Source organism: Monodon monoceros, unplaced genomic scaffold (assembly GCF_005190385.1).
Source record: "Monodon monoceros isolate NGI ecotype Baffin Bay Population unplaced genomic scaffold, NGI_Narwhal_1 Super_Scaffold_22, whole genome shotgun sequence".
In the NCBI taxonomy this organism is placed as follows: domain Eukaryota; kingdom Metazoa; phylum Chordata; class Mammalia; order Artiodactyla; family Monodontidae; genus Monodon; species Monodon monoceros.
In genome coordinates this window covers 90889946-90912073 of record NW_021703779.1, presented here as the reverse complement: position 1 = coordinate 90912073, position 22128 = coordinate 90889946, and the positions used below count along the sequence as shown (strand labels likewise).

Below are 22128 nucleotides of genomic sequence, written 5' to 3'. Positions count from 1 at the left end.
TTTAGTACTTGCACACCTTTATAGGCAAGAGTGAGACATAGTTGGGAGCTGTGACTAGGTGGATGGGAGGAAGCAGAGTATGGAGAGACAGATATTAGAATGCCACAGAAATGGGCAGCAAGTGAGTGGTCTGTTGAAGATAACCAGTTTCTATTCCCCATAACTAAACATTCCTTGGAGTTCAGGAATCAGCCACATGGGGAAGGACTCCAGAAATCTTCACTCTTTACTCTTTTGTGCTGTTTCCTGTGAAAATCTGTGGTTACAGTAAAGGAAGAGACTTAAGAGTCTTTTATGATTATAGATGCTTTGGGGGCTATGGAAAACATTATAAACACCAGATGCCTCTTCACAAAAATTGTGGAGAGATTATTAATGGGTAAATTCTGTATCCATGTAATACCTTAATATACATATACCTATACACATACAACACAATTTTAAAGATTCAGAAAAATCCCACAGTCCATGAGGAGAAGTAGGGGAAAGAGAATGAACAAGATTACCTAGATTACACCCTTTTTTACCTCATTCAGTTACTCACCTTTCTGTTCAGACAATAAGCTCCAGGTGCAAGCAGGTTCCATATCTTTTCGTTTCTTTTGACTGTTCATCCTGGCAAATCAAGAAGACTGTAACCCAAAACAGAAATGATGACTTTAATGCCTGGTGGAAGCCCAGAGTAAAAAAGTAACTCAAGAAAGACTACTCAAAGCATCACAGAGCTAGGGAAGAGAGAAGGCCTAGTAACCAAGTAGAGAGCTAGCGTGGGACTAGGAGATCACAGGAAGATAGACCAAAATCAACAGTCTTCAGCTTGAAGAGAAAAAAAAAAAACTAAAGAGTATAGAATGTCCACAGACTTTTGAAGAGTACAAATACGGTTAATGTCAAATTGAGCTCTAAAATGCGTCATTAAGGGAAGGATAGGATTTAGGCAGTATACCTCTAATGTTTGTGGCCAGGATAAGAAAGAATGACTGTGTCCTTCTACAACACAGTCAATTTGGTACCACTGGTAAAGGGAGAATTCTAAGACCACAGATTAGAATACTGTGGTATAAGAGAGACAGTTTAGAGAGTCAGGAGATCAAAACCCTAGTTCCATTTCTATAACTATCTACCTATGGACCTTGAGTAAGATTCTTCTACTTTCTGAATCTGTTTTATTATTTTCAAAATGGTGGAGAGAATGTTAGCCCAGGTTTCTTTCCAGGTTGAACATTGTAAGATCAGTGGTCCTAAGTCCCAGTTGCACATTAGAATTACCTTCACACCACCTTCCAGAATTTGTTTTCTTTGTTGCAATATTACTTATCAATTTCTAACACACTTGATTATTTTCTTATGAGTTAGGTTTATTATTCACTTTCAGTATTTCCCCTTAAATTGAATTATTGGCCCCAATTCTCAGCCCTTGCCATGAACTTGGCAGGTCCACACCAAAGAAGTGGAACTTATTTTCCCACCTCTTATCTTTTTTTTTTTCCACCTCTTATCTTTGAGCTCAGCTTTGAAACTTGCTCTGGGTAATGGAGTGTACACAGATGTGACTCAAGTAGGGCCCTGATATGTGCTTGCACAGTTGTACATGCTCCCTCTTGTGATTCTGCCACTGGCATGAGATGAGCCATGAGAGAAACAAGCCCCAGGTAGTCCACTCATCCAAGGATGAGAAATACATGCAGTAGAGCCACCCCAGTTTACTCATAGTCCTGCAGCAAGAAAAACAGAGTCACCCCAGCCCGAATCAGAGTTGCCCAACAGAACCCTGCCTAATCAGCTGAGTCCCAGCTGGCCTCCAGATCGGTGAGAATAAGCGCTGAATAAATTCTTAACTTTTCATGCCACTGAGATTTTGTGCTTGTTGTCAAGTATTGTTGTGGCAATAGCTAACTAATACATCTTGCTAGAGAGTAAATGCCTAGAAAGTGTTTGACATACAGAAGACATTCATTAAATGTTCATTGAATAAACTGAATAAATGAATAAAATCTTAAAAATAATACAGTGCCTAGTCTGCATTCCTGATTAATTAAATCAGAATCTTTGATGATGAGGTTTGGCATCGACTTTTTCTTAAGTTCCCAAGGTGATTCAAATACACAGCCAGGGAAAAGAGCCACTGTTCTAAGAATTAGTTATTTTTGATAGAGTGTATTGGTGAAACACACAGGCTTTGGAATCAAACAGATGTGTTCAGGCCCTGACTCTACCACTTACTAACTATGTGACAACCACGGAATTAACATCTCTAAGCCTCAGATTCCTCAACTATTAAATAGGGATAACAACAGTTTATAACAACAGTTGATCACAACCTTTCTTAAAAGGTTATTATGAGGATTAAATGAAGTATGCATATGAAGTATTCAGTACACTACATGGTACATAGTAAGGGCTCAATAATCCTAAACTATAGCTAATGTTGGCATTGCTGTATCATTTGATAGAGAGTAAAAATGTCTGAATTCAGATAGACCTTACTTAAATTCCATTTCCACTGCTTTCTAGCAAGATGACTTCGAGTAAAGTTACTTAAACTCCTGAGACTACAGTAACCCATCTGTAAAATATGGTGATAATAATAACTACTTCATTATTTTGTTGTGAGGATTAAATAAGATGACACACATAAAACTCTTAGCAGAGGACCAAGTGCAATATAAATAATGTTAGAGAAAAATAAGTTGGCATTTATTATAACTGACAGAAAGAAGTTACATTCTATTAAAATCTCCACATAACAACTTCTTATGAGACAGAGTGTTCCCAGCACAGTGTTATATTCCCACATCCTGGGTTCTTTTCCCAGTCACTAGGAATAGCATGTCCTCTAAAAAGTAGAAAAAAAAATTCTCTAGTTACAAATTACTCCGGTAAGCACTCCTGCCCTCAGGTAATGGAGCTGGAGGGGTACATGGTCACTGACTCTCTTCCTAGGCAATCTCTACAATGCCTATGATTTCAATCATTCCTTACAACTCCTAATTGTTTATCCCAGTCTAGCCCTCTTCTCTCAGATCCAGATTTATTCATCTAAAGGCTTACACAACATCTCCACTTAGATGCTGACACCTCTCTTTTTCTTACCTCTGTTGGTAACTACTGTTTGGTTTGTCCACCATTCTTTCACTGATCTTGGTTTTGATAAGATATCCCATATCTCTCAATGGAATAATCAGATTCTCTGTGCCTGAATTTTAAAACCTGAGTGGGGACTATAGAGACTGAGGTTCTGATACCCAAATGCCCCAAGCTTCCTTAGTTCCTGACCTCCCTGAAACCTTGTTTTTGAGCACTTCATGTAGTTTCATGTAACTCCAGTATCCTTCCAAAAATCTCTATTTTTGCTCAAGTTAAGTTATTCAGAATCAATTTCTATTGCCTGCAACTAAAGAACTCTGACATAGAAATTATACCAGAAACACTAACAACAAGCTATCAGAAAGAGGAGTTAAGAAAACAATCCCATTCACAGTTGCATCAAAAAGAATAAAATACCTGGGAATAAGTCTACCTAAGGAGATAAAAGACGTGTACTCAGAAAACTATAAGACACTGATGAAACTGAAGATGACACAAAGAGATGGAAAGATATACTGCACTCATGGATTGGAAAAATTAATATTGTTAAAATGACCATATTACCCAAGGCAATCTACAGATTCACTGCAATCCCTATCGAAATACCAATGGCATTTTTCACAGAACAAATATTCTAAAATTTGTGTGGCAATACAAAAGATCCCAATTAGCTAAAATAATCTTGAGAAAGGAAAACAAAATAAAGTATCATGCTACCTGATCTCAAACTATACTACAAAGCTACAGTAATCAAAACAGTATGGTACTGGCACAAAAACAGACACAGATCAATGGAATACAATAGACAGCCCAGAAATGAACCCACCTTTATATGGGCAATTAATCTACAACAAAGGAGGAAAAAATAAACAATGGGGAAAACATAGCCTCTTCAATAAATGGTGTTGGGAAAACTGGACAACTACATTCAAAAGAATCAAACTGGACTACTTTCTCACACCACATACAAAAATAAACTCAAAATAGATTGAAGACTTAAATGTAAGACCTGAAACCATAAAACTTCTAGAAGAAAACATAGGCAGTACATTCTTTGATATCAGTCTTAGCAATATTTTTTTGGATATGTCTCCTCAGGCAAAAGAAACAAGAGCAAGAATCAAATGGGACTACATCAAACTAAAATGCTTTTACACAGTGAAGGAAACTATCAACAAAATGAAAAGGCCACCTGCTGAATGGGAGACAATATTTGCAAATGATATATCCTATAGGGGGTTAATATCCAAAATATACAAAGAACTCATAAAACTCAACATCAAAAAAACAAACAACCCAATTAAAAAATGGGCAGAGGAACTGAATAGCCCCTTTTTTCCAAAGAAGACATATAGATGGCCAACAAGAATATGAAAAGATGCTCAACATCATTAACCATCAAGAAAATGCAAATGAAAACCACAATGAGATATCACCTCACACCTGTCACAATGGCTATTATCAAAAAGACAGTAACAAGGGCTTCCCTGGTGGCGCAGTGGTTGAGAGTCCACCTGCCGATGCAGGGGACATGGGTTCATGCCCCGGTCCGGGAAGATCCCACATGCCGCGGAGCGGCTGGGCCCGTGAGCCATTGTCGCTGAACCTGCGCGTCCGGAGCCTGTGCTCCGCAACCGGAGAGGCCACAGCAGTGGGAGGCCCAAATACCGCAAAAAAAAGACAGTAACAAGTGTTGGTAAGGATATGGAGAAAAGGGAACCCTTGTGCACTGTTGATGAGAATGTAAATTGGTGCAGCCACGACGGAAAACAGTATGGCGATCCCTCAAAAAATTAAAAATAGAACTACCATAAAATCCAGCAATTCCACTTATGGGTATTTATCTGAAGAAAATGAAAACATTAATTAGAAAATACATAAACAACCCTATGTTCATCACAGCACTAGTTTTTTTTAATTTTTATTACAGTACAATTGATTAACAATGTGTTAGTTTCAGGTGTACAGCAAAGTGAATCAGTTATACATATACATATATCCACTCTTCTTTTTTTTATTTTTTCCAGTTTTTAATTTTTTTAATTTTTTTTAACATCTTTACTAGAGTATAATTGCTTTACAATGGTGTGTTAGCTTCTGCTTTATAACTAAGTGAATCAGCTATACATATACATATATCCCCATATCTCCTCCCTCTTACATCTCCCTCCCACCTTCCTTATCCCACTCCTCTACGTATCCACTCGTTTTTAGACTCTTTTTCCATATAGGCCATTACAGAGTATTGAGTAGAGTTCCCTGTGCTCTACAGTAGGTCCGTATTAGTTATCTATTTTATATATAGTAGTGTGTATATGTCAATCCCAATCTTCCAATTTATCCCTCCCCCACACCTTACCCCCTGGTAATCATAAGTTTGTTTTCTACATCTGTAACTCTATTTCTGTTTTGTAGATAAGTTCATTTGTACCCTTTTTTTAGATTCCACATATAAGTGATATCATATGTTATTTGTCTTTCTCTGACTTACTTCACTCAGTATGACAATCCCTAGGTCCATCCATGTTGCTGCAAATGGCATTATTTTGTTCTTTTTTATGTCTGAGTAATATTCCATTGCATATATGCACCACATCTTCTTTATCCACTCCTCTGTTGATGGACATTTAGGTTGCTTACATGTCCTGGCTATTGTAAACAGTGCTGTAATGAACACTGGGGTGCATGTATCTTTTCAATTCATGGTTTTCTCCAGATATATGCCCAGGAGTGGGATTGCTGGATCATATGGTAGCTCTGTTTTTAGTTTTTTAAGGAACCTCCATACTGTTCTCCATAGTGGCTGTACCAGTTTACATTCCCACCAACAGTGTAGGATGGTTCCCTTTTCTCCACACCCTCTCCAGCATTTATTGTTTGTAGATTTTTTGATGATGGCCATTCTGACCAGTGTGAGGTGATATCTCATTGTAGTTTTGATTTGCATTTCTCTAATAATTAGTGATGTTGAGTATCTTTCCATGTGCTTTTTAGCCATCTGTATATCTTCTTTGGAGAAATGTCTATGTAGATCGTCCACCCATTTTTTGATTGGGTTGTTTTTTTGATATTGCATTGCAGCATTATTTCTAATAGCCAAGATATGGAAGGAACCTAAGTTTCCATTGATATATATATATATATATATATATATATATATATATAAAATGGAACATTACTCAGCCATGAAATCTTGCCATTTGCAACAACATGTATGGACCTAGAGTGTATTATACTAAGCAAAATAAGTCAGACAGATAAAGACAAATACCACATAATCTCACTTATATGTGTAATCTAAAAAACAAAATGAATTAACAAGCATAATTAAACAGAAACAGAGTCATAGATATAGAGAACAAACAGGTGGTAGCAAGATTGGAGGAGACTGGGGGAGGAGAGAAATAAGTGAGGGAGATCAAGAGGTACAAACTTTCAGTTACAAAGTAAATGAGTCACAGTGTGGGGAATATACTCAATAATTATGTAATATCTTTGTATGGTAACAGATGACAACTAGACTTACGATGACATTTTGAAATGTATAGAAATATTGAATCACTATGTTGTGTACCAGAAACTAACATAGTGTTGTAGGTTAATTATACTTCCAAAACAAACAAAGAAACAAACTCCTAGAAAAAGAAATCAGATTTGTGACCACCAGAGGTGGGGAGGGGGAATTAGGTGAAGGTAGTCAAAAGGTACAAACTTCCAGTTATAAGATAAATTAAGTACTATGGATTTAATATACAGCATGATGAAGATAATTAACACTGCTGTATAAAAGCTGTTAAGAGAGTAAATCCTAAGAGTTCTCATCACCAGGAAAAAATATTTTTTCTATTTCTTTAATGTTGTACCTATATGAGACGACATAATGATTTCATGATGTATGTAAGTCATATCACTATGCTGTACATCTTAAACTTACACAGTGCTGTATGTCAATTATATCTCAAAAAAACTAGAAATTGAAAAGAAAAAGAAATTATACCAGAGAGTTAGTTACAGTCAACAGAACTTTAGGGAACTATGGGGGTATTTTATAACTGGTTATTAGACCCAGTTAGAGTAAAAGGCTGTGAGATGGCCCAAATTCCACGATGGGAAAGTAGTATCCATTGTACTAGGAGTTCCACTAGAATATATGGAATCATTAAGCAAAGTACCAAAAGGTGCCCTCTTCAAGAAGAGAAATCAAAGTAAGTAATTGAGTCTCCTCCAAGCAGCTGAATTACAAAATGGTAAAATGGTGCTTCTTCCTCTGGGCTAGGGGAGCACCAAGCTAGGGAACACAGATTAGAGAGCAGGGTATGGGCTAATTTCACTCCCCCTTCACACCCTTGGCTGTGTGCCTTTTCAGTCAACAAACTGTACAACTTTTCATGGTGGCTCGACATGGTACGCATGCTGCCAAAAACAGGAGAAAGAAATGCTACAAATCTCACCTCCAGGCCTAAAATGAGACTCTGGATTTTTTTATTGAGATATGATTCACATATCATAAAATTCACCCTTTTAAAGTGTACAACTCATTGCTTTGTAGTATATTCACAAAGTTTTGCAACCATCACCACTATCCAATTCCAGAACATTTTCATCACCCCAAAACAAAATGCTGTACTCATTAAGCAGACACTCCACATTCTCCCCCCACCCCAGCCCCTGGCAACCACAATTCTACTTTATGTCTCTAAGGATTTGCCTATTCTGGACATTTCATATAAATGGAATCATACAATACGTGTCCTTTTGTGTCTGGCTTCTTTTCTTACCATAATGTTTTCAAGATTCATCCATGTTGTAGCATGTATCAGTTCTTCATTCCCTTTTATAACTGAATAAGAATCTATTTCACATCCACTGGAATGGCTGTAATTTAAAATATGAAAAATGGCAAGATGTGGAAAAATTAGAACACTCATACATTGCCAGTGGGAATATAAAATGGTGCAGTCACTGTGGAAAAGTTCAGCAGCTCCTCCATAAGTTAAACACAGGATTACCATGTGACCCAGCAATTTTACTCCTAGGTATATACCCAAAACAATTGAAAACAGGTATTTAAACAAAAATTTGTACAAAAATAGTCACAGCATCACTATACTAAATAGCAAAAAAGGTGGGAACAACCCCAATGTCCACCAACTGATGAACTGAATAAACAAAATGTGGTATACTTACAGTGGAGTACTATCCAGCCATAAAAAGGAACAAGGTACTGAAGCGTGCTATAACATGGATGAGCCTTGAAAACATTACGCTACATGAAGGAAGCCAGACACGAAATTCCATTTATATGAAATGTACGTAATAGACAAATCCATAGAGAAAGAAAGTAGATTAGTGGTTGCCAGGGGTTCGGGGAAAAGGGGAAGTGGTGGTGACTGCTAATGGTTATGGGATTCTGTTTGAGGTGTTAGAAACATTCTGGAATTAAATAGTGGTGATGGTTACACAGCATTGTGAATATACTGAAAATAACTAAATTGTATACTTTAAAAGGATGGGTATTATGGTATGTGAATAAAATCAATCAGATCAATTTAATAAAAGCTATAAACTAAACCTGTGGTAATCATTTTGCAATATATACATGTATCAAGTCATTATGTTGTACACCTAAAACCAAAACAGTGTTATATGTTAATTATAACTCAATTAAAAAATAGAAAAAAATCAACTGTAAAAGTAGGAAAAAATCAATGAAAAATGCAATTATAGAAGAAAATGAGAAAGTGGAAACAACCCAAATGTCCATCAGCGGATGAATGGATAAACAAAATGTGGTCTAGACATACAACACATTATTCAGCCTTTAAAGGGAAGAAAATTCTGAAACATGCTACATGGATTAAATTTGAAAACATTACGCGAAGTGAAATAAGCCAGGCACAAAATAAAAAATATTATATGATTCTAATTATATGAAGTACATAGAATAGCCAAATTCATAGAGTCAGAAACTATAACAGTGGTTACCAGGGTCTGGGGGCAGAGGGTAATGGGGAGTTATTGTTTAATGGGTACAGAGTTTCACTTTGGGAAGATGAAAAAATGTTGGAGGTGGCTAGTGGTGATGCTTGGATAACAATGTAAAGTACTTAATGCCACTGAATTGTACACATAAAAGTGACTAAAGTGAGCTCTACCCACAGCCTGTCCCTCCCATCAGGAAACTTGCACAAGCCTCTTAAATAGCCACATCCACCAGAGGGCAGACAGGAGAAGCAAGAAGAACTACAATCCTGCAGCCTGTGGAACAGAAACCACATTCACAGAAAGATAGACAAGATGAAAAGGCAGAGGGCTATGTACCAGATGAAGGAACAAGATAAAACCCCAGGAAAACAACTAAATGAAGTGGAGATAGGCAAGCTCCAGAAAAAGAATTCAGAATAACGATAGTGAAGATGATCCAGGACCTTGGAAAAAGAATGGAGGCAAAGATCGAGAAAATGCAAGAAATGTTTAACAAAGACTTAGAAGAATTAAAGAACAAACAAACAGATGAACAATACAATAACTGAAATGAAAACTACACTAGAAGGAAACAATAGCAGAATAACTGAGGCAGAAGAACGGATAAGTGACCTGGAAGACAGAATGGTGGAATTCACTGCTGCAGAACAGAATAAAGAAAAAAGAATGAAAAGAAATGACTACAGCCTAAGAGACCTCTGGGACAACATTAAACGCAACAACATTCGCATTATAGGGGTCCCAGAAGGAGAAGAGAGAGAAAGAACCCGAGAAAATATTTGAAGAGGTTAGAGTAGAAAACTTCCCTAACATGGGAAAGGAAATAGCAACCTAAGTCCAAGAAGCCCAGCGAGTCCCATACAGGATAAATCCAAGGAGAAACATGCCGAGACACAAAGTAATCAAATTGGCAAAAATTAAAGACAAAGAAAAATTATTGTAAGCAGCAAGGGAATAATGACAAATAACATACAAGGGAACTCCCATAAGGTTAACAGCTGATTTCTCAGCAGAAACTCTACAAGCCAGAAGGGAGTAGCATGATATACCTAAAGTGCTGAAGGGAAGAACCCACAACCAAGATTACTCTATCCAGCAAGGATCTCATTCAGATTCGATGGAGAAATCAAAAGCTTTACAGACCAGCAAAAGCTAACAGAATTCAGCACCACCAAACCAGCTCTACAACAAATGCTAAAGGAACTTCTCTAAGTGAGACACACAAGAGAAGAAAAGGATCTACAAAAACAAACCCAAAACAATTAAGAAAATGTGAATGGATTATTTATTTATTTTATTTTTTTAACATCTTATTGCTTTACAATGGTGTGTTAGTTTCTGCTTTATAACAAAGTGAATCAGTTATACACATACATATGTCCCCATATCTCTTGCGTCTCCCTCCCTCCCACCCTCCCTATCTCACCCCCCTGGGTGGTCACAAAGCACTGAGCTGATCTCGCTGTGCTATGGGGCTGCTTCCCACTAGCTACCTGTTTTACGTTTGGTAGTGTATATATGTCCATATGTCCATGCCTCTCTCTCGCTTTGTCACAACTCACCCTTCCCCCCCCCCATATCCTCAAGTCCATTCTCTAGTATCTCTGTGTCTTTATTCCCATCTTGCCCTTAGAGAGACAAGATCCAGCCTCATCCAACACAACACAGGCACTAGTCCCCTCCACCAGGAAGCCTACACAACCCACTGAATCAACCTTAGCCACCGGGGACAGACATCAAAAACAACGGGAACTACGAAGCTGCAGCCTGCAAAAAGGAGACCCCAAACACAGTAAGATAAGAAAAATAAGAAGACAAAAAAACCCCCACAGCAGATGAAGGAGCAAGACAAAAACGCACCAGACCTAACAAATGAAGAGGAAATAGGCAGTCTACCTGAAAAAGAATTCAGAATAATGATAGTAAAGATGATCCAAAATCTTGGAAGTAGAATAGACAAAATGCAAGAAACATTTAACAAGGACCTAGAAGAACTAAAGATGAAACAAACAATGATGAACAACACAATAAATGAAATTAAAAATACCCTGGATGGAATCAATAGCAAAATAACTGAGGCAGAAGAACGGATAAGTGACCTGGAAGATAAAATAGTGGAAATAACTATTGCAGAGCAGAATAAAGAAAAAAGAATGAAAAGAACTGAGGACAGTCTCAGAGACCTCTGGGATGATATTAAACGCACCAACATTCGAATTATAGGGGTTCCAGAAAAAGAAGAGAAAAAGAAAGGGACTGAGAAAATATTTGAAGAGACTATAGTTGAAAACTTCCCTAATATGGGAAAGGAAATAGTTAATCAAGTCCAGGAAGCACAGAGAGTCCCATACAGGATAAATCCAAGGAGAAATATGCCAAGACACATATTAATCAAACTGTCAAAAATTAAATACAAAGAAAACATATTAAAAGCAGCAAGGGAAAAACAACAAATAACACACAAGGGAATCCCCATAAGGTTAACTGCTGATCTTTCAGCAGAAACTCTGCAAGCCAGAAGGGACTGGCAGGACATATGTAAAGTGATGAAGGAGAAAACCCTACAACCAAGATTACTCTAACCAGCAAGGATCTCATTCAGGTTTGATGGCGAAATTAAAACCTTTACAGACAAGCAAAAGCTGAGAGAGTTCAGCACCACCAAACCAGCTTTACAACAACTGCTAAAGGAACTTCTCTAGGAAAGAAACACAAGAGAAGGAAAAGACCTACAATAACAAACCCAAAACAATTAAGAAAATGGAAATAGGAACATACATATCGATAATTACCTTAAATGTAAATGGACTAAATGCTCCCACCAAAAGACACAGACTGGCTGAATGGATACAAAAACAAGACCCATATATATGCTGTCTACAAGAGACCCACTTCAGACCTAGAGACACATACAGACTGAAAGTAAGGGGATGGAATGGAAAAAGATATTCCATGCACATGGAAACCAAAAGAAAGCTGGAGTAGCAATTCTCATATCAGACAAAACAGACTTTAAAATAAAGAAGAGACAAAGAAGGGCACTACATAATGATCAAGGGATCGATCCAAGAAGATATAACAATTGTAAATATTTATGCACCCAACATAGGAGGACCTCAATACATAAGGCAAATACTAACAGCCATAAAAGGGGAAATCGACAGTAACACATTCATAGTAGGGGACTTTAACACCCCACTTTCACCAATGGACAGATCATCCAAAATGAAAATAAATAAGGAAACACAAGCTTTAAACGATACATTAAATAAGATGGACTTAATTGATATTTATAGGACATTCCATCCAAAAACAACAGAATACACATTTTTCTCAAGTGCTCATGGAACATTCTCCAGGATAGATCATATCTTGGGTCACAAATCAAGCCTTGGTAAATTTAAGAAAATTGAAATTGTATCAAATATCTTTTCCGACCACAACACTATGAGACTAGATATCAATTACAGGAAAAGATCTGTAAAAACTACAAACACATGGAGGCTAAACAATACACTACTTAATAACAAAGTGATCACTGAAGAAATCAAAGAGGAAATCAAAAAATACCTAGAAACAAATGACAATGGAGACACAATGACCCAAAATCTACAGGATGCAGCAAAAGCAGTTCTAAGAGGGAAGTTTATAGCAATACAATCCTAACTTAAGAAACAGGAAACATCTCGAATAAACAACCTAACCTTGCACCTAAAGCAATTAGAGAAAGAAGAACAAAAAAACCCCAAAGTTAGCAGAAGGAAAGAAATCATAAAGATCAGATCAGAAATAAATGAAAAAGAAATGAAGGAAACTATAGCAAAGATCAATAAAACTAAAAGCTGGTTCTTTGAGAAAAGAAAATAGATAAACCATTAGCCAGACTCATCAAGAAAAGAAGGGAGAAGACTCAAATCAATAGAATTAGAAATGAAAAAGGAAAAGTAACAACTGACGCTGCAGAAATACAAAAGATCATGAGAGATTACTACAAGCAACTCTATGCCAATAAAATGGACAACCTGGAAGAAATGGACAAATTCTTATAAATGCTCAACCTGCCAAGACTGAATCAGGAAGAAATAGAAAATATGAACAGACCAATCACAAGCACTGAAATTGAAACTGTGATTAAAACTCTTCCAACAAACAAAAGCCCAGGACCAGATGGCTTCACAGGCGAATTCTATCAAACATTTAGAGAAGAGCTAACACCCATCCTTCTCAAACTCTTCCAAAATATAGCAGAGGGAGGAACACTCCCAAACTCCTTCTACGAGGCCACCATCACCCTGATACCAAAACCAGACAAGGATGTCACAAAGAAAGAAAACTACAGGTCAATATCACTGATGAACATAGATGCAAAAGTTCTCAACAAAATACTAGCAAACAGAATCCAACAGCACATTAAACGGATCATACACCATGATCAAGCGGGGTTTATTCCAGGAATGCAAGGATTCTTCAATACACGCAAATCAATCAACGTGATACACCATATTGACAAATTGAAGGAGAAGTACCATATGGTCATCTCAATAGATGCAGAGAAAGCTTTCGACAAAATTCAACACCCATTTATGATAAAAAACCTGCAGAAAGTAGGCATAGAGGGAACTTTCCTCAACATAATAAAGGCCATATATGACAAACCCACAGCCAACATCGTCCTCAATGGTGAAAAACTGAAAGCATTTCCACTAAGATCAGGAACAAGACAAGGTTACCCACTCTCACCACTCTTATTCAACATAGTTTTGGAAGTTTTAGCCACAGCAATCAGAGAAGAAAAGGAAATAAAAGGAATCCAGATTGGAAAAGAAGAAGTAAAGCTGTCACTGTTTGCAGATGACATGATACTATACATAGAGAATCCTAAAGATGCTACCAGAAAACTACTAGAGCTAATCAATGAATTTGGTTAAGTAGCAGGATACAAAATTAATGCACAGGGCTTCCCTGGTGGCGCAGTGGTTGAGAGTCTGCCTGCCGATGCAGGGGACACGGGTTCATGCCCCGGTCCAGGAAGATCCCACATGCCGTGGAGTGGCTAGGCACGTGAGCCATGGCCACTGGGCCCACACCTCTGGAGCCTGTGCTCCGCCACGGGAGAGGCCACAGCAGTGAGAGGCCTGCGTACCGCAAAAAAAAAAAAAAATAAGTGTCATGTACCAAAATGTTCATTGCAGCTCTATTTACAATAGCCCGGAGATGGAAACAACTTAAGTGTCCATCATCGGATGAATGGATAAAGAAGATGTGGCACATATATACAATGGAATATTACTCAGCCATAAAAAGAAACAAAATTGAGCTATTTGTAATGAGGTGGATAGGCCTAGAGTCTGTCATACAGAGTGAAGTAAGTCAGAAAGAGAAAGACAAATACCGTATGCTAACACATATATATGGAATTTAAGAAAAAAGTGTCATGAAGAACCTAGTGCTAAGACAGGAATAAAGACACAGACCTACAAGAGAATGGACTTGAGGATATGGGGAGGGGGAAGGGCAAGCTGTGACAAAGCGAGAAAGAGGCATGGACATATATACACTACCAAATGTAAGGTAGGTAGCTAGTGGGAAGCAGCCGCATAGCATAGGGAGATCAGCTGGATGCTTTGTGACCACCTGGAGGGGTGGGATAGGGAGGGTAGGAGGGAGGGAGATGCAAGAGGGAAGAGATATGGGAACATATATGTATGTATAACTGATTCACTTTGTTATAAAGCAGAAACTAACACACCATTGTAAAGCAATTATACTCCAATAAAAATGTAAAATAAATAAATAAAAAATATATATAAAGAGCTCATGCAGCTCAATATTAAAGAAACAAACAACCCAATCCAAAAATGGGCAGAAGACCTAAATAGACATTTCTCCAAAGAAGATGTACAGATGGCCAAGAAGCACATGAAAAGCTGCTCAACATCACTAATTATTAGAGAAATGCAAATGAAAACTACAATGAGGTATCACCTCACACCAGTGAGAATGGGCATCATCAGAAAATCTAAAAACAACAAATGCTGGAGAGGGTGTGGAGAAAAGGGAACCCTCTCGCACTGTTGGTGGGAATGTAAAGTGATACAGCCACTACGGAGAACAGTATGGAGGTTCCTTAAAAAACTAAAAATAGAATTACCATATGACCCAGCAATCCCACTACTGGGCATATACCCAGAGAAAACCATAATTCAAAAAGACACATGCACCCCAATGTTCATTGCAGCTCTATTTACAATAGCCATGTCATGGAAGCAACCTAAATGCGCATCGACAGACAAATGGATAAAGAAGATGTGGTACATATATACAATGGAATATTACTCAGCCATAAAAAGGAATGAAATTGAGTCATTTGTTGACACGTGGATGGATCTAGAGACTGTCATACAGAGTGAAGTAAGTCAGGAAGAGAAAAACAAATATCATATATTAACACATATATGTGGAACCTAGAAAAATGGTACAGATGAACCAGTTTGCAGGGCAGAAATTGAGGCACAGATGTGGAGAACAAACGTATGGACACCAAGGTGGGAAAGTGGCGGGGTGGTGGTGGTGGTGGTGTGATGAATTGGGTGATTGGGATTGACATGTATACACCGATGTGTATACAATTGATGACTAATAAGAACCTGTTGTATAAAAATATAAATAAAATAAAATTTAAAAAAAGTGACTTAAGTGATAAATTTTATGTTATATATATTTTACTACAATAAAAAAAGAAAATGGGCAAAATATTTGAACAGACCTTTCACAAAGGAAAATATACAAATGGCCAATAGCACATGAAAAGATGGCGCAACATCATTAGTCACTAGGGAAATGTAAATAAAAACTGCAATGAGGTATCAGTTCACACTCACCAGAATGGTTAATATTAAAAAAACTGACACTACCAAATGCTACTAAGGATGTTGGTAGGAGAGTAAAATGGTACAAAGATATGGCAGTTTCACATAAAACAAAACATACCCCCTATGTTCAGCCATAAAAAACCATGAAATCTTGCCATTTATGACAACATGCATGGACCTTGAGGGCATTATATTAACTGAAATAAGTCAGACAGAGAAAGACAAATACTACGTGATCTTGTTTACATACAGAATGTTAAAAAAAAAAAACCTCAAAGACACAGAGAACAGATTGGTGGTTGCCAGAGGCAGGGAGGGAGGGGGTGGGGAGTGGGCAAAGTGGGTGAGGGGAGTCAAAAAGTACAAACTTCTAGTTATAAAATAGCTAAGTCATGGGAATCACGAGAATGTAATGTACCGCATTGTGACTATAGTTAGCAATACTGTATCACATATTTAAAAGTTACTAAGAGACTAAATATTTAAAGTTCTCATCACAAGAAAAAAAATTCTGTAACTCTGTATGGTGATGGATGTTAACTAGACTTATTGTGGTGATCATTTAACAATATATACAAATATCAAATATTTGTACACCTGAAACTAATATAACATTGTATGTCAATTATACCTCAATTTAAAAAATCAATAATTATCAAAATAGAAAGCAAACAATTAAACAACAGAGTAAATCAATAAAAGGAAATGATAGTTATCTGAAAAGAACAATAGAATGAACAAATTTTTAGCAAGTATGATTTCAAAAATAAAGCCATCATAAATTAACATAAAAAATGAAAGGGAACCAAACTACAGAAACAAGAGATTAAAAAATTATCCAAAAAGTACTATGTATAATTTTTATAGCAATAATTTTAAAAACCTAAGTGAAATGGATAATTCCCAAGAAAATAAACAACCAAAATTGGCCTAAGAAATAGAAAACTTAAATAGACCAATTAATCATAGAAGAATGTGAAATGATAATACTCTACCTCAAAAGTCACCAGCCCCAGAAAGTTTTGTGGGAGAGTTTGACCACACCATCTAGGAACAGATTAATCAAACTTTACACAAAAATTTCCAAAGCAAAGTAAAAGAAGGGAAATGACACCATGCAACTATAGGCTAGTATAATCTTGATACCAAAACTGACAAGTAAAGGGAAAGAAATTATAGGCCCATCTCACTTATGAACGTAGATATAAAAATGCATAACCTTAATACCATAATCAAGCACAGGAAAACTACAGGCCATTATTTTTCAAGGGGATGCTGACGGCATTTTTGGCGGAACAATTCTTCTTTTAGTATCCCTGATCCCTATCTACTAAATGCCAGCAGGACTTCCCACCACACACACACCAATAAACTGTGACAACCAAAAGCACCTCCAGGCATTTCCAAATGTCCCCTAGAGGGATGGTTAGCCCCAGGCTGAGGATCAGTACTATAGGCAATCTCACTTATGAACACAGATACAAAACTGCTAAATAAAAGATTAGTCCCTCAAATCCCAGAGTACATTAAAAAAGAAAAAAAAACCACATCATTCCCTGACCTGATAGGTTAATATTAGGAATGCAGGGAAGTTTAACACTTACAGATCTGTCAGCGTGGAACAGGACACCAACTCCTTACTTGGAAAATTGGCAATTACAGGGAAAGAGTTAAGCGTTTATCCTGTCTTTCGTATAGGAACTGTATTTTAGACTTACCAAGTAGCCCTAGTAGAGGAGAGATAGTTCTTCTTACAGAGGTATGCTAGCTAATAAATTCAGAAAGAATAATAGAATTAGAAACTTATTATTTTGAAATCCTTAATGAACTAATTGACTCACATAATAGTTATCAAATGGATGGTAAAGCCACTAGGTGAAAGGATGATGGAGAACTTTACAATGACAGGATCAGACTAACACCACTTCAATCCAGTTTTAGTATTATTAATAGTGAGACAAGCAAACATTATGTAAAAGAAAGTACGTAGTATCAACCACTAAACAGTCTTAACAAATAATAAGAACCTGAATCTAATCAAGCACTTAGATCCACCTTCCAGTCTACAGGAAATACAAGCAATACAGAAACAGATAAAACAGCACCTCAAGGAAGTAATCAGCCAAATCCAGAAAGTGGGAGAGTCTATAGAACAAATAGCAGGTTTCTTCAACAAACCAATGCCATGAAAATAAAAGGGAGGAGGTGTTGTTCTGTATTAGCTTTTTAAAAACTTAAAAGAAATCTAAGAGATATAACCTAATACAATGAGTTGTTGGTTGGGTCCTGATTGAAAGAAACCTCAATGGTAAAAATATTTTTTAGGACTTCCCTGGTGGTGCAGTGGTTAGGAATCTGCCTGCCAGTGCAGGGGACACGGGTTCAAGCCCTGGTCCCGGAAGATCCCACGTGCTGCGGAGCAACTAAGCCCGTGCGCCACAACTACTGAGCCCACGTGCCACAATTACTGAAGCCCGCGTGCCGAGAGCCCATGCTCCACAACAAGAAAAGCCATTGCAACAAGAGAAGCCCCCGCAGTGCAACAAAGAGTAGCCTCGGCTCTTCCCAACTAGAGAAAGCCCATGCGGCAATGAACACCCAACACAGCCAGCAGTAAAATAAATAAATTTATTTTTTTTAAGTCTAAAAAATAAAACGATTTTTTAGACAATTGAAAAAATCGGAAGATATGCCGGGTATTAGTGTTATAATGGCATTATGATTATATGAGAAGATGTCATTTTTGCTACAATTTTTGGTGAGGCATACTGAAATATTTAGGAGTGATATCATATGATGCTCATGATTAGCCTAAAACATCCCAGCACAAAAGAGGGGAGGGGAATAGCTGAAACAAGTATGGCAAAATGTTGATGGCTATTAAAGCTCAGTTATGGGGGTTTACTGTACTCTCTACTGTCATTTATGTTTGGAAATTATCATAATAGAAAGTTTTTAAAAAGCTATCAATGCATGGGCTTCCCTGGTGGCGCAGTGGTTGAGAGTCCGCCTGCCGATGCAGGGGACACAGGTTCGTGCCCCAGTCCAGGAAGATCCCACATGCCGCAGAGCGGCTAGGCCCATGAGCCATGGCCACTGAGCCTGCACGTCCGGAGCTTGTGCTCCGCAACAGGAGAGGCCACAACAATGAGTGGCCCGCATACCGAAAAAAAAAAAAAAAAAAAAAAGCTATCAATGCAATTCAATGCATTAACAAGTTAAAGGGGAAAAACCTATATGTCCAACTTATAGGTGAAAAAGCAATTGATAAAATGTCATAGCCATTCTTGCTTTTAAAAAGCCTCAAAAGAGTAGGAATTAAAGAAAACTTACTTAACTTAATAAAGGGCAACTGCCAGAACCCACACTAAGAAGCATACTTGATGAAATTTTCGAAGCATTCCCATTAAAGGGAGGGATAAGTTAAGGATGTCCGATATCATTGTTACTATTCAGCCTTATACTGGAAGTCCTAGACAATGCATTCAGATAAGAAAAATACACGTGGTATACAGATTGAAGCCAGAGAGAAAACTATCAATATTTGCACATAATCTGTTTGCCAACCTAGAAAATCCAACAGACTCAATGAACAAACTATTAGAAAGAAGGAGAATTCAGTAAAGTTGTCGGGCACAATTTCAAACAAAAAACAAGTTATCTTATATACCCTTGATTACAAAATGAAAGAAAAAATCCTATTAATAGTAGCAACAAAAGCTATAAAGTATCTAGAAATAGCCCAAACAAGATATGTTCAACACATGTATGGAGAAAATGACACGTTATTAAAGGACTTAAAAATCTGAATAAATGGAGAGTCATACCACATATATTCATATAAAGGAAGAGTCATTAATGTAAAGGTGCCAATTCTCCCCAGTTAAATCCGGAAACTCAATGCGGGGCCAACAAAAATGCCAATAAGATTCTATTTGGGTATGATAATTTGATTCTAAAATCCATATTATAAAGTAAATATGCAAGAATAACACAAAATTGAAGAAAAAAGATGACTTTCCATGTCAGATATCAAACGTTATAAAACCACAGAAATTTAAAGTGTGGTATGAATGCAAGTATAAATAAATGGATCAGTAGAACCAAATAAAGAATTCTGAAACAAACCTAAATATGCAAAAGAATCTAGTATTGATTAAAGGTAGCATTTAGAAGTGAGTAGAGAAAGGAAAGAGGGAGGCATGTGGAAGGATATACATTGCAGCACATTTTATATTAGTAAAAAACTTGGAAATAATCATGACAATGGGGAAATGGCTAAATGAATTATAGCATATCTGTTCTGTAGAATACTCCGAAACAGTGAAAAAGAACAAGTTAGATTTACATGTACTAACATGAAAAGTTCTCAGACATTATGTTGGGTGAAAAGTAGCAAGTAGCAGAACAATACATATAAGCATGATAAAATATCTATATCTATATCTATATCTATTTAACATCTTTACTGGAGTATAAATAATTTACATTTTAAATAACACTAAATAATACTATATATATACATATAGTGTGTGTGTGTGTGAGAGAGAGAGAGAGAGAGGGAAAGAGAGAGAGAGAAAAGATCTGGAAGAAGCTAAGTCCAACAGTGAGTAGGGAGGGAGAGAATCAGGGAGGAAATCAATGACGACTAAAGAAGGTTTAAGCCTTCCCTGTAACATTCTAATCCTCTGAAAGAAAAATGTATTCGTGTGTCAATTGTGTAATTAAGTCAATAAATAAGGAATTTAAAGCTGCATAATGATATGAATAAATTATATATGGTATAAGGACTTATTTATTCATATAAATGCATGGAAAGGCGATTGTAAGGATACTCACCAAACTGTTGACAATTAGTTTATTCTTTGTTTTGCTTTTTTTGGGGGGTGGGGGTGGAAGTAACAACTATAGAGGGAGCAGAAAAGGCAAGTTTCAAGATTTACTATCTCTACACCTGTGTACTGTTTCAATCTTTTACCATGAAAATATACTTATATATTATTGAGTAATTAAAAAATAAAGACATGGAAAAAGTCAAAGGCACACTGTTAAGTGGAAAAAGCTAGTTGCTATATTATATATATAATTCTATATATAGAATAATGTATACATCTATTGTATTATATATGGGTACATATGTATTCTAATGCATAGAAAGAAAAATACAAATTGGACTTTCACAATTTATATACTTGTGTTGATTATTTTGTTCTAATGAGCATATAGTTGTGCATTACTTAAGAAATACTATGATAATCATTTTGCAATATATAAACATATCAAACCATTATGTTTGCAATATATAAACATATCAAATCATTATGTTGTTATGTACATCTTAAACTGTACAATGTTATATATCAATTATATCTTAATAAAACTGAGGTGGGAGGAAGAAACATAGAAATACAGATATATCTAGGACATCCCTGCTGGTGCAGTGGTTAAGAATCTGCCTGCCAATGCAGGGGACATGGGTTCAAGCCCTGGTCCGGGAAGATCCCACATGCCATGGAGCAACTAAGCCTGTTCGCCACAACTACTGAGCCTGCGTGCCACAACTACTGAAGCCCACATGCCTAGACCCCGTGCTCTGCAACGAGAAGCCACCGCAATGAGAAGCCCGCGCACTGCAACAGAGTAGCCCCCGCTCGCCGCAACTAGAGAAAGCCTGTGTGCAGCAAATAAAACCCAACACAGCCAAAAATAAATAAATAAATTTATTTTTAAAAAAAGAAACAAAATACCTTGCACCTCAAGCAATTAGAGAAAGAAGAACAAAAAACCCCCAAAGTTAGCAGAAGGAAAGAAATCATAAAAATCAGATCAGAAATAAATGAAAAAGAAATGAAGGAAACAATAGCAAAGATCAATAAAACTAAAAGCTGGTTCTTTGAGAAGATAAACAAAATAGATAAACCATCAGCCAGACTCATCAAGAAAAAAAGGGAGAAGACTCAAATCAATAGAATTAGAAATGAAAAAGGAGAAGTAACAACTGACACTGCAGAAATACAAAGGATCATGAGAGATTACTACAAGCAACTCTATGTCAATAAAATGGACAATCTGGAAGAAATGGACAAATTCTTGGAAATGCACAACCTACCAAGACTGAATCAGGAAGAAATAGAAAATATGAACAGACCAATCACAAGCACTGAAATTGAAACTGTGATTAAAA

At 36.8% G+C, this 22128-nt stretch overlaps 1 protein-coding gene across 9 annotated transcripts in view; it reads right to left on the bottom strand.

Annotated features, from left to right (window-relative positions):
- Positions 1 to 22128, bottom strand: part of LOC114906326 (NACHT, LRR and PYD domains-containing protein 12) — a 51593-nt gene that overhangs the window by 23349 nt on the left and 6116 nt on the right. For 8 of the 9 annotated variants that reach the window (XM_029241064.1, XM_029241069.1, XM_029241066.1 and 5 more), the window contains one exon: positions 545 to 632. In XM_029241064.1, coding sequence (XP_029096897.1) covers positions 545 to 614 — 70 coding nt within the window. In that variant the 5' untranslated portion in view covers positions 615 to 632. Of the gene's footprint in view, positions 1 to 544; positions 633 to 20783; positions 20826 to 22128 lie in introns of those variants that run through there. The other variant, XM_029241071.1, reaches the window with a different exon arrangement.